Source organism: Jatropha curcas, chromosome 4 (assembly GCF_041381405.1).
Source record: "Jatropha curcas cultivar XTBG-Jc1 chromosome 4, XTBG_Jcur_1.0, whole genome shotgun sequence".
In the NCBI taxonomy this organism is placed as follows: Eukaryota; Viridiplantae; Streptophyta; class Magnoliopsida; order Malpighiales; family Euphorbiaceae; genus Jatropha; species Jatropha curcas.
Window position 1 is genome coordinate 31,125,680 of NC_143154.1, and position 14,086 is coordinate 31,139,765.

The 14,086-nt window shown below is 34.4% G+C and overlaps 2 protein-coding genes across 3 annotated transcripts; both read left to right on the forward strand.

Moving 5' to 3' along the window:
• Positions 1-3,425: 3,425 nt before the first annotated feature.
• MDAR6 (monodehydroascorbate reductase 6) lies at positions 3,426-10,009 on the forward strand. Its single transcript, XM_089720193.1, has 17 exons — positions 3,426-3,769; positions 3,859-4,033; positions 4,119-4,218; positions 4,342-4,419; positions 4,691-4,762; positions 5,152-5,270; positions 5,361-5,445; positions 6,054-6,143; positions 7,468-7,569; positions 7,684-7,773; positions 7,968-8,048; positions 8,398-8,469; positions 8,551-8,645; positions 8,757-8,845; positions 8,965-9,027; positions 9,153-9,193; positions 9,614-10,009. The coding sequence occupies exons 1-17, from the start codon at positions 3,760-3,762 to the stop codon at positions 9,737-9,739; spliced, it is 1,488 nt and encodes a 495-aa protein (XP_089576319.1). The 5' UTR covers positions 3,426-3,759; the 3' UTR covers positions 9,740-10,009.
• Positions 10,010-12,133: 2,124 nt separating this feature from the next.
• Positions 12,134-13,338, forward strand: LOC149497230 (heavy metal-associated isoprenylated plant protein 39-like). Of its 2 annotated transcripts, none has more exons than XM_089720195.1 (3): positions 12,134-12,348; positions 12,764-12,839; positions 12,951-13,338. In XM_089720195.1, the coding sequence occupies exons 2-3, from the start codon at positions 12,815-12,817 to the stop codon at positions 13,244-13,246; spliced, it is 321 nt and encodes a 106-aa protein (XP_089576321.1). In that variant the 5' UTR covers positions 12,134-12,348; positions 12,764-12,814; the 3' UTR covers positions 13,247-13,338. The 2 variants fall into 2 exon arrangements, with proteins under 2 accessions (XP_089576321.1, XP_089576320.1); XM_089720194.1 differs by having other exon boundaries at positions 12,135-12,441.
• The last annotated feature ends 748 nt before the right edge of the window (positions 13,339-14,086 follow it).

The following is a 14,086-nucleotide window of genomic DNA, read 5'->3' on the forward strand; positions in this document are numbered from 1 at the left end:
AACAAGAAATAGCTCTGAAAAATTAACCATGGCTATCCCTAAATACAACAGCAAAGGAGAAGTGATTACCATAAATCGCAGCATTAATATTACCTTTCAAAATACCAGCTATCGGATGCAGTTATCTAGCATTAGAAATCACAGCAATGGGTAAAAGAGCAGTAGAAGGCCTGGAAATGGAGGTAGTTGCTATACGCTAATTCAACAAATAACGTCGAGCAAAAGACACAATAGTATAAACAGATCTATGTACATTATTCCAAACATATAAATTACGAGCATTCCATATATTCTAAGCAAGTACACACACTTCTTCAAGAACCCTAGTATTCAAGCCCAGAAAATATGAAAAAACATCATAAAAGGAGCGCAAATTCTGACCCATGGCTAGTTTCCTATCATACTGCCAGCACAGCACAGCATTAGAACAGTTAAAAATTGCACGGCAAGGAGTCTCATCTTCATGGCAAAAAGGACAAGAAGAAGAAATAGACACACCTCTAGCACCAAGTCTTGCATTTGTAGGAAGGAAATTACGACATGCTTGCCAGGTAAATATTGGCACCTTGGCTGGGATTTTTAAGGGCCAAATGTGCTTCCGAAGAGGGCTTGAAGGGTAAGTAACTAGTGGGAAAGACTGTTGTACACATAAATGGTAACCTGATTGTACCGAGTAATGACCATTGGAGGTCCAATGCCAAACCCATCTGTCCAACCCTGTGTCAAAATACAAGGGGATTAAGAAAATAGTAAGAGCCTCGTCTGGGAGAAAGAGCCCACGGACTAGCATGTCATTCCATTCCCCCTGTAATAAAATCTTTCAAATCGGCCACAGATGAGGTTGTTTCTCCCGTGGGCTCTTTCTCCTAGATGAGGCTCTTACTATTTTCTTAATCTCCTTGTATTTTGACAGAGGGTTGGATAGATGAGTTTGGCATTGGACCTCCAATGGTCATTCCTCGGTACAATCAGGTTGTCATTTATGTGTACAACACTCTCTCTCACCAGTTAGTTACCCTTCAGGTCCTCTTTGGAAGCACATTTGACCCTTAAAAATGGCAATATTTACCTGGCGAGCATGTCGTAAGGAAAGTATTTTGCTTTGAGAACAGAGAAAAGAAGAGTGTTATAGCAAGTTAGCAAGCGCCAACCTTGCTTAGTAAAAGAGCTAAATTAAAAATACGAAGATGTCTGAATCCAAGACCCCGGCCTCTTTGCTCCAGCACATATTATCCCATGAAAGCCAATGGATAGAACGATCACCATCTTTTTTTAAACCCCATTGGAAGGAGTTCATCATCTTCTGAAGCTCATCACAAGAAGATAATGGGAGAAGAAAAATACTCATACAATAAGCAGGGATAGCCTGCGCAACAGACTTAAAAAGAACCGCTTTCCCTCCCTTAGATAAAAGCTTTTGCTGCCACCCAAAAATTCTTCGGCGCATATGGTCACGCAAAAAAGAAAAGACAACCTTTTTATTTTTACCAATGAGAGATGGCAAGTCCAAGTATCATCCATAATTAAGCGGATTATGCACAATCAGAATATCAGTAATTCGAGCACATCTAGCATCTGAAACATTAGAGCTGAAATAAATACATGATTTAGTCAAGTTTATAGCTTGACCAGAAGCTTCCTCGTAGTGTGAAAGATATTCTTAACTGCCAAGGCCTCCTCCTCTATAGCTCTAGAAAAGAAAAAGCTATCATCTGCGAATAGCAAGTGGGAGATTTTGGGCACTCCCTGCTGAATACTACAGCAGTGAATATCACCTCTCCGTCTGCTCTTTTGAATAAAGCCGACAAATCCTCAGAGAATGAAAAGATAAGGCAAGAGCGGACACCCTTGACGTAAGCCCCTTTGAGAGAAAATTGGACCTACGTTACTTTCATTAAAAGAGACAAAGTAGTTAACTGAGTCAATGAACATCATAATTAATAAGTTTGACCCACTCTGAATCAAAATCAAACCTCACCAATACCACTTTCAAATAGCTCCAGTCCACACGATCATAGGCCTTTGAAATATCAACTTTCAAGGCAGAAAAACCCATCTTACCTTTCCTCTTGCACTTCATATAGTGAATGAGTTCAAATCCACCATTACATTATCTGTGATCAAACCTCCCTAGTACAAAAGTAGATTGAACAATATATTTTAAATGATGATAAAAAAGATAAAAATATATTCTATTAAAATATTATCCAGTAATTAAAAAGAAAATTATTTTTTAAAGCTATTTACTTGCTCTGCCAAACAAGTAGAAAATAGTCAAATTACCTTAATTGTTAAATGAACGCAATTCCAAACATCTTAGACTTCAAAAAAATAAAAAATAAATGATAAAAACATAAAAATGTCTTTCATTACATATTTGAATAATTATTTTCAAAGCATTAATCTCATAAATTAAGTAATAAGTAACAGTAATTTTCTTTTCATTAACTCAATCAAATCTTAATACACAATCCATAAATATGTCAAATGAAAGAAATATATGGAAGGCATCCTTTCTCCTGGTTGTTTGTATGATGCTCCAGTTTTTTGCCAACTGTATATAGATAGAAAATGCAAAACAAAATTGAAACTAAGCAATGGCAGCAGCAGCAAGCATTTACACAAAAGAGCAAGATAAGAGACATCCTTGCCGGTAGTAGGCTAGCATCCCATGTTTCACAATCCTTTCAATTATCAGATTGGTGGCATAACAGATCTATATGAGCCGTTTATTCTTTTCTCAAACTACACAGAACCACTGTCTGCTACTGATGCTATTTGTGGCTATGAGAAAACATATTTGATTCTCACCAATAGGTTTGCACAAAGTAATTTGGCTAGCAATTGGTTGTACTACTTAAATTTTTAATTAAGATTTTTTAATGAGCAATTTTCTCGGTGTAAATCTCTAAATGTTAAAAATGATTTAGGGGTTCTGTTGATAGAAAAATAAATATAGAGAGAGGCAAACTCCCAAATGGAAAAAAGAAAGAAAGAAAGTTTCCCTTATAAAAAGAAAAAAGAGTCAAAAAAATTATCCTGACCATTTTGCTTATCGTCAAGGCGACAAAGGGGAGAGAAAGTCTTAAAGCATTACTAACTAAAGAAATGAAATGAGCAAGGAATATGATTTTGCATATTAGATAGTGTTTATGATCTTAACTATTTTCAGATTTTGCATATTAATATTATCACTGAGAAAAAAAAAAGGATGAAATAAAAATAAAAATAATTTTAAAAAATGATTTATTAGTTCAAAGTGATTTTATAAACTGAGTCTAGATAAATTTTTTCTGGAATAACTTTCACTAATCCTAATCATTATTTGCTGAAAAAGAAAGACATTGCTACCCAAAAATTCGTTTGTTTTACAGAACAAAAAAATCCAGGTAAAGAGTTAGGCTCAACGGTTAGAGACAAAGGCAGACAATGTTGCATAAACGGCTTCATAGTAACAAAGAACGGCGTCGTTATCTGATCAACAACAGGTTCGAATACACTGACTGACTGACTGAACAAAAGCTCGGTGTGAAGTCCGCACTGACTTTCTTACCCTGGGTAACGCCTTTTCTTTTGGTTCTGTTAACCAAAATGCGCACCAACACGCACACAGAGGATTTTCTTTCAACCAGACAATTTCCTATTCAAAAATTTGACGCCATGACTCTTGGGCCATTTCTAGAGCCATCATCTATACTCTCTCGATAATTTTTTATTCCTTCTCGAAATCACTTCATATATATAGGAGCAGTGCATACTATGTCTCCAGGTTCATCTCTCTCCCTCTTTCCTTCTATATACAATCCTAGAGTTGCAGACTTGCAGCACTTAAGCCCTAGCTCTCTGATTTCTTTACAGTCCGAAAACTAATGGCGACCATATCCAATTCGTTCTCGCTCAAGCATGGTCTATCTCTTTGGTGTCCACAGTCTTCGTCTCTCACTCGAAGCTTACAAGCACCTTCGATCCGATACCGAACAGTTCACCGGAACTACGTCGTTGTTTCCTCTGCTTTCTCAAATGAGAATAGAGAGTCTGTGCAATTTTTATTTTCTTTTTTACGTGTTTTTTTTTTTATGTAGTGCATTATGATTTATGAGTTTGACTTTCTTTTCTAGGTTTGTGATCGTTGGTGGGGGGAATGCGGCGGGATATGCGGCTCGGACTTTTGCCGAGCACGGAATGGCCGATGGGAGGCTCTGTATAGTTTCTAAGGAGGTAGATTTGCTTTTTTGGTCATATTAATTTACTCTTTACTTGACAATGAATGTGTTAATGCTGAATTTTCAGTTTGATTCTCCATTCTTATTGAGATGCATTTGCATTTTGGCCTTTTTGTAGCCTTATGCGCCTTATGAGCGACCAGCTTTGACGAAAGCCTACTTGTTTCCTCTAGATAAGAAGCCAGCACGCTTGCCTGTAAGAATCATGTTCTTTTATTTGGCCATTTTTGTGATGTTCTTGTACTTGAATTGAATCAGTGTTTTGCGTACTTTGGAAGGCTCCGTTATAAATTTATGTTTTTAGAGGTCATAAGCTTAATTTCTTGTAGATGAGAAACTATTATTATTTGTAATTCATCATTTAATTCTGCTTTTATTTCTCATGAGGACCATTTTGTTTAAGTGCATTGAAGTGTTCATATCTATTTGTTCCTTGATTTTCATGTTTTGGTTTTAAATTATGGTAGGGTTTTCATACGTGCGTTGGATCTGGTGGGGAAAGGCAAACTCCAGAATGGTATAAAGAGAAAGGGATTGAGGTACTCTTTCCTTTTCATTCTTCCTTTTTTTCCCCATTCATACTACCGGTTCACTGAACTTGCTTAAGAGTTTCTTTATTTTAAATAAGTAAATCTAATACTTCTGGTTCTGGATACTTTTGATGTTATGTGCGGAGATTTGTCAAAAATAATGGATTTAATGTCAATTGAAAAAGAATGTGACCTAAACATAGTGCATGTGCCTTTGAAGACAATGCAATGCTGATTGGCATGCAATGTACATGAGACTGTGTACATGATATTCCTAAACGTGACATGATATTGCTAATTTTAGGGCTGTGTTTGTTTTTCCTTGCCCTTAATTCAGTATTTGCAAATTGGTATTCACAATGCTACTTTACCATTTCTTTTTGGTTTTTCTTTTTTAGATGCTATATGAAGATCCAGTGACAAGTATTGATATTGAGAAACAAACATTAGCAACAAACTCCGGCAAGCTGCTAAAATATGGAACTCTTATTATTGCTACTGGATGTTCAGCATCGAGGTGCCTTAACATTATTTGCAAGATCCAGTTACTGTTTACTGTATCACGCCTCTTTAGAAAACTTGATATCTCTATTGCATTGGTCTATAGATTTCCAGAGAAAATAGGAGGAAATTTACCTGGCGTTCACTACATCAGGGATGTGGCAGATGCTGATTCGCTAATTTCATCTTTGGTAATTTTACTTTCATTTCACTTGTGTATGATAATTTGATAATTTAGCATGCTCTCCAGAGTTTCTGTTCAATTATTAATTTCCTATATTATGTAAACAACCTGATTGAAATATGGTTTGAGCATTTCAAGAATTTCATCTCATTTACTTTGTACCTACAATCATGATTATATTGCAGTGTTGTGTTTTATCTTTACTTAGATTTTTTATATTGATAGTAAAAATATAATTTCAACTGCATTTGTGCAAGTACTGAACATGGATCATATTCTGAATCTACAAAGTATTCAGTTTTTTAAGTGATTTCTTGGTATATGAATTTGAAAAATGTCTCCCTAGAAGTTTTACAAATTTGCATAGAAATGCCTTTTTATTGAGCGCTCTAAAGTTGCAAAATCCTACTACTGCATTTTTAAACCCTTGTTTTTTTTATGATAATCATAAGGGAGTTTCCAGCATTATGCAGATTCAAATGTTCTTTAGTTTACTTCAACATTATAACTCTGGAATTTGTATCTTATGAACTGCATGTCTTTGTCAAACATTGCTTAATATTTAGAAGTTGTTGCTTAATCCTTGTTCTGACAAGAAATTTCCATTTTGTGTAGGAAAAGGCGCAGAAGGTGGTAGTTGTTGGTGGTGGTTACATTGGCATGGAGGTTGCTGCAGCAGCTGTTGGTTGGAAACTTGATACTACAGTATGTATTCATGAGTCTTAGAGCTTGTGTGGTAGTTGGATTCAATAATCAGTATGATGTTCTTGAAAGTAGAGAATTTTGAAATTTTCTTCATTTATAGCATTTTAACATCATATTTCTTTGAATGTTGTTTGCTGCTGCTTTCTGTCAATCAATTTTCCATCTCTAGCATCCTGAACTGACTTTGATTGCAACATTGATTATCCCATCTTGAGCATTTGTGTTTTAGCTGTTGTCCACTTGATGCAATTTATACTTTGTTTTTTATGCATGAGCTGCTATAGGGAATTCAGAATTGTCTTTGCATACGGCATATCGGTAATGTTTAGAAAACTCATGCCTGTTTATGCTTAGGAAAGGTTACATTTATGTTCATTCTCTTTCTGAATGTAAAATAGCTCTTTGTACCTATTTCTTTTACATCTGCAATTCTGAATAAAGCATGATATTAACAGTAATCGTAAAAATTCTTGGTTAACACTTCTTCTGTTTCAGTATACTCTATCTTAGCCGTATCTAGCTCTCCTGGAGCTGTTACCTACATGGAAGGTAGGAGGCACACATCAGTTAAAACCATACCGATCTAGTGCTGTTTTTCACTTCAGTTATTTAGGTTAATCGGTTCGGTTTATAATTAGTAACTTCAATTTTCGGTTTAGTTGAAGAAAATAAGCTAAATTTGCACGGCCAAACTTGTGCAGTTTGATTTTTTTTAAAAATGTATTTCAGTTTTTGGTTTTATCGGTTCAAAACCGAATCAACCAATTGCAGAGCACTAGAACTGGGACATCTTAATTAACTCTCTCATCTTGTAGTTGGTGTTATATAAAGTCCCTCAAGAATGTAATTGTGGTTGGCATTCTTATCTTGAAGTGTATTGTAATAATGCCTTGATATTGGTTGTCCTCATGGAATATAAATGCTTGTTAGCTTAGGTATATCATCCCTTCATGATAGATATAAACTGGTAACATGATGCTTAAAGATTAAGTTTCCTTCCTTGTCCTCCTCACTTTGATTTCTATAACAGATACTCCATAAGCCTTCTTCTTGTCATTGATGGAGGCATTTACAGTGTAGAAAGAAGGCAGTCTTTCACCTTTTGTCAAGAATTGGGTTGCTCTTAAATCCTAAAGCTTAAGATTTCTATTGTTCTATAAGAAATGGCCTCGTCCTGTAAATAGCATGCTGATAGGAAAAAACGAGCCTATTCTTGCATGTGAAAACAATTGTTAGCTAGACCTTATATTATGGTGGCTATTTTTGGTGGATCTTCTGAGCGTTAAGCATTAACCTGACTTACATTTTTTATTCTCTGAAATAGATAATTTTTCCGGAGGAGCATCTTTTGCAAAGGTTGTTTACCCCATCACTCGCCCAGAGATATGAAGAATTATACAAAGAAAATGGCGTCAAATTTCTGAAGGTGCTCTCTCTGTCTCTCTTTCTCTCTAATTTGTATCAATAGGTTTATGTCTAGCTTATAGACAACAATATTTAAATATAACCTTACACTTGATTTTCTTGTATTTCTGGCCAGGGCACTGCTATAAAAAACTTAGAGGCTGGTTCAGATGGACGGGTAACTTCTGTTAGACTGGGAGATGGATCTATTATAGAAGCAGACACGGCAAGTTTGGGGCTTCATTTTTGTTCATCTTTTTTTTTTTTTTTTTAATATTTGAAGTATAGTTTTTATCATGCAAGTAATATAATCATTGTATGCAAGGCTTGATTCCTATACAGTAGACAAGATGGAGAAGGGTTCTCTATCTTCTCTCAGTGAAAAAGAGTTTGAAGCAAATCCTTTAATTTATTGTGCAGGTAATAATTGGTATTGGGGCAAAGCCAGTCGTCAGTCCCTTTGAGAAAGTGGGTTTGAATACCACCATTGGTGGAATACAGGTGAGCCTGGGACACCAAGATATTTTGGTGTCTTAAAACTGAAATTCTTCTCTGCATATCTAGGTCGTTATCATTTCTAATTGGTGCAATCTTTTTAGATACTTTTAATATTGATAACCTATATAATGTCTTCAGGACCCGGCATTTCTTTTTGTCATTGTTACTGCACTGCATTATAGATGTAGATTTTATAACTTGATCAAATGGGCTAATGCCGCTGAATCAGTTGGAAGCTAGGATAGCATTTAACAGTTGGGTTTCCTATTTAGTTCGCAAAATCCTAGCTTTTTATTGGAATATTTATATATAAGGTATCAGGTATCTGAGCACTTGTACTTTTGAATCTCAGGTTGATGGTCAGTTCAGGACAAATATACCTGGCATTTTTGCAATTGGTGATGTAGCAGCATTCCCACTAAAGGTGTGTATCTCATACATAAACTTCATCCCTTTTTATTTACCTTGAAGGGGCCTTAAAGTGCTAACGGTTTACCCTGTCCAGATATACAACCGTATAGCAAGAGTTGAACATGTGGACCATGCTCGTCGATCAGCACAGCACTGCGTCAAAGCATTACTTAGTGCACAGACTAGCACGTGAGTTGCACTCTTTCCATTGGTGAATCAATTATTGGACTTAAAAGTATGATGGGATTACTTCCATCAAGTGACGTGGACGTGCTGAAAATTTAGCTGTTTTATGTCCAGATATGACTATCTCCCATACTTCTATTCAAGGGTTTTTGAGTATGAAGGCAGCCAAAGAAAAATATGGTGGCAGTTCTTTGGAGACAATGGTATAATCAAGTTACAATGCTATGGTTTCATTATTGTGTCACATTTCAGGAACTTCATTTGTGGATTATCTTCTGTGCATTTTGTTATTATTTTCACTTATAATTGTCTAATTGAGCAGTTGGAGAGACAATTGAGATTGGAAATTTTGATCCTAAGATTGCAACTTTCTGGCTAGAGTCTGGTAAATATAAATTTAGTCTACTTTATCTCTCTTTCTCACACACATACACAGAGTCACACTCGCTGCTGAGATTATTTTTTGTCATTTCTATGGAGAGGATTTTACTAATTCTTGCTTCCTCACAGGTAAACTGAAAGGAGTTTTACTTGAAAGTGGAAGTCCTGAGGTACTGTTTCCAAACTCATTTAGGGCCTGTTTGGCATTGCTTTTGCTAAAAGCATATTTTGGGCCAAGATTAAGAGTATTCTTTGTTGGCCCAATGGATTTAGCTTTTTGAATATGGTTTTCTTATGGATGCAAAAATGAATTTGGGAAAAGCTCACATTCGAAACATTTTTCAAAATCAGCTTCAAACTTATAAAAACAATATTCAAAAAATCTACTATTCATTAGTTCATAAGGATTAATTTTTCATTCAAAATATTTTTTATACATTTTCCACAAGGAAATAAACATGAATAAACTAGCCTCCCCTTCTCCTATCCCCTTTCTTCTTCCTCTTTTCCCCTCTTTTTCTTTTCTTTTTATTGAATTTCATAGTAAATTTCTGCAATATTTAACTTCTGCCATTGTAAAAATGTTGTAGGAATTTCAACTCCTTCCCAAACTTGCAAGGTGCCAACCTATTGTTGATAAATCCAAACTCCAGAGAGCATCTTCAGTAGAAGAGGCACTAGAAATTGCTCGGGCATCTCTACAAGCTTCAGTTTAGTTGAGATTTAACAAATGCCAGCCATTACACAATAATTTTCATGGAGTCATTTTCCCTTGTTAGTTATAACCTTTTCTGGAATTCCATCCGCTCTTTGCAGAATAATTTTTCCAGAAGATGATTTATGTACACACACATACATAGAGAGAGAAAATAAACTTCCAAGGTATTATATGATACTACAAATTTTTGTAAGTTAGAAGTACTGTATTGTTGGCAAAATGATTGCTGTTAAATTATTAATAAATGAATTCCATCCGTTCTAACAAATTGCTAATTTGTTTCTTTCTTCATTTGTTGATTATGGATGGCATAATACTTGGTTACCTCAACCATTATCTGGGCTTTGATCGAGGTTTCGACTGTTTGTTTTGTTAGTCCATCAAACGATATCTACTCAATTTAAGTGTTAGCAACGTCCAAGTTTTGAGCTGTTTGATCCAACTAAAAATAGCTGGCTCGAAGTTCCTGAGCCAATGGATTACTCTGAATATTCCCCTATGATTACAGTAGACTCCTATTGTGTAGGAGGTTCCAGGCTCTTTATCTCAACTAGCAATCAAAAACAGATACTGTGTCTGGATACCAATCGCCCCACCGGATGGACTTCATTTTCTTGCTAGTCTTTTCCTTTGGAAGGAGGGAGTTTACTTGTTGACGAAGTGTGTCTCTCTCCATTTTGTGCATACCTGTTATCTCCTGTGAAATTTGATTGCCCATTTTTTAAAACCTAAATTAGAGCCTGCTGATGATGATTTTGTGTATATGGATGGCGTTGGGCATACAGAAGTGCCATTTCGCGGAGGTGGATCCATAGCTCGTCTAGGGGAAAGGACACTTTGCACTATTAAAGCTGGGTTATATCCTCAACTTGATGACCTGTCTATTCATGTGGAGACCTTTAAGGTTAGTTCTTCCCCAAGAGAAATGTCTAAATCTCGTGCTTTAGACTTTAGTTTTTTAAATACTATAAATAAGGATTTTCGACCTAAACCGGTGGAACAATATTCTGATTTACTGGAGTTTGATTTATTGAAGTCTGTCAAATATATATTGGGTGGCAATCCTTGCGAGGTTGTGGATATTTGTGGGTGTTTTCCTATGTGAAGCTGTGGTGTTTTCGTATGCGATGGAAGCTCTGGGAGTTTTCCTATATGATGCAAACTACTCTTACCTTTCTGTTTTGTTCAGGTTGGCTGTTTTTATATTTTGTAAGGTAGGCTTTCTAACTTTGGAAAGCTCGGCTGCCAATAATCTTTGGCTGGGTGTCTTACCAGTAATCCTTTTGCCATCTTTAATAAACTTCTAAAAAACGAACAGCAGGTATATACGCCTCTAATGCAATAATCTTTGTGCTACAAAGCAATAATCTGTCTGTCACCATTTAAGTTGGATAAAATAGAACTGGGTATAAATAACTTGAATTTAATAAATAGATATAATTTTTTTTAAAAGAAAAAGGAAGTCATAATTATCTAGTTATTTAATAATATGTACATATCTATTAATTTTTTCATGAATGTTAAATAAATTTAGAAAATATATTAATCAATTAAAATATATAGATAAATGTGGAATTAATTTTTCATTAATATTAAATAAAATTGTTTGTTTACTTATTTTTGTATATTTGAATCCAATAATACAAACAGATGTTTGTTCAGGTTGTTCAAATTGGTTAATTATTTTGGGACCCAAATTCTTGCCAATATCGCATTCAGAAAAATCGTTTTTCAACTGTAATTAATCAATTTATTAATTTTTTAATAATATCACATTCAAGAAAATTGTATTGCAACTGTAATTAATCAACTGTTGGTAATGTATTGGCATGTATTTGGGATTTTGGTAATTGTATTGTTAATATATCGTGCCTCCCCATAGGTTGAGCAGATTCAGCTAATTAAGTTGAGCAGTTTTATAAAATTGCTTTTTCTAAAACAATAATTTAAAATAAATATAAAACTTTGGATAAACAACTAATTTTGATATGCACCAAATAGACAAATAATTATATTATTCTAAAAGAATTATAATATTCTTTTATCCACAATCAGTAAATTATTTAATTTTATTAGAAAAATCAAGAAAATCTATTATGTTAATATCGAGTGGAATTGAGTTGAATAAAGTAAATAAGAAATGCGGCACTGGTTATTGTCTGAGAAAGAAACAGGAAAACACTAAACAATACCGTTAAAATTGAACTTCTAGGCTTATACAGTAGATAGACAGTCAACATAATATTATTGAGCTACTAGTTAAACGACACTGTTTCATCCAATTGACTATTAATCAAGTAATCATGTAGGAATTATTGTTTCTTTCAAAAAGAAGAAGAAAAAAAAAAAGAATAGACTCAAAACTAGTCATTATTATTAAATAAAGTACTCTGGAAGTCTCCAGAACCACCAAAATGACTTGGTCTTAGGTTTGAAGTCCGCAGCTTGGGCTTGTCCCCAGTGTTCCCACTCCATGGCTTTGATCAAGTCTCTTGTTAAGGAATACTTTTGGGTTTCGTGAAGCAATTTGTTTTCACCTATTTTGGCTTCATATGATATTATCTGTCAATCTTTTACACTCCTTTCTGCAAGGAAGCTTCCTATATAGTTAAGACTCTTCCTCTCAATTTTGTTGGGTTTGTTCATTTTTATCTATTCTAATTTTTTGACAAGGAGTATTCAAGTCAACTGAAAATGAAGGTGAGATTTCAATATTTTCCCTTTACTTCAATACAAGCTTAGTTTCCTGGAAAAAGCATGTTATTGTTTTTTCTATGTGACTGTTCTTTTCTTTTTGGGGGGTTCTTTAATGGGATTTTAAAACAATAATCTCTTATGGGTTAGCTTTTTTTTCTTTTTGAACAAAAGCTGCAGTCTTTTCTGGGTTTTTCTTCAATATTGTGAATTCCACTATGGTTTTGATGTGTTCTGTTTTAAAGTTCTTAATTCCTTCAATGTTTATGGTTTTGGAAATCAGAGGTAAAAATGATTATAGCTTGTAACCTTTCTGTTTCTGCTGCAGAAAGTAGTATTGAAGTTGAACTTACATGATGACAAGGCGAAGCAAAAGGCCATGAAAGCTGTTTCAAGCCTTTCAGGTTTTTTTTTATTTTTAATTCCTCTTTTCATCGCCTACGGATATCTAGATCAATATTTTCAAATATATTTATGTTCATTAGCAGTTTTTGTTTTAAATTTTCCTTGTATAGGGATTGACTCGATTGCCATAGACATGAAAGACGGGAAATTAACAGTAATAGGAGCTGTTGATCCAGTGGAAGTGGTAAGCAAGTTAAGGAAAGGTTGGCATACAGAAATTTTGACAGTCGGACCAGCGAAAGAGGAGAAGAAAGATGAAAAAAAGAAAGATGATAAAAAGAATCCAAATCAGCAACAACAAATTGCAGAGCTTGTTAAAGCTTACAAGGCCTATAATCCTTACATGACACAATATTACCCTGTGTCGAGCGCTGAAGAGAACCCAAATGCCTGTGTTATATGTTGATTTGGAATTTCTTGTTTTTGTAAATTAGATTATAAAGAAAATAATAAATTATACCTTTCAATTCAAAATAAAAAATTTTTTCCATGATTAAATTTTCAGAAAGTATTTTTTCACATATAATCACTGCTTCTACAGTCCTTATTTGTCGAAAAACGACATCGTTACCTCAAAAATTCCTTTGGTTTAAAGGGGAGAAAATTAAAAAAAAAAAAACGAAACGGCAACGAAAGGAAGGAAAATCTTTTCCTATCCTCGATGAAAAAGTTTTTTCCTTGTCGTTTATTATAATTTATAACAAAAATTTTGCTTTTTAGCAAAAGGCCCAAAACTGGAACAGAATTAGATTTTAGACTCTTTTGAATTGTCAGTATCCGACCTAACCCAATTATTGATAAGCACACGTTTGGCATCTATTGAAGAAGGAAATCATATAATTAATCTGATGTTGGAGATTTAAATTCTTAAGTTAGGGATAGGACAACATTAATTACCAAGAAAGCCATCATTTAATTGGACACGACACTGTGTCTGAAAAAATCATCATTCTACAAAGAGAACCGATTAATTAACTAATTAATTATTCTAGCAAATAATTTTTAGGCTTTAAAAATCCATGCCTCTGTCATAATTTCATCACGTAGACTATTGCTTATGATTTTGTTTACAAACTCGTGGATTTAGTGGTTGTGATATACTGAACACGAATGATCTCATCTTTGGTCCCTTTGAAAATTATTTATCTAACTAATCCTTTCATTAATTTTTTTAAGCATAACTTATCTGATCTCTCACATCACTTGAACCTTTTTTTAGTATAGATTAATTAGAGATAATGACTAA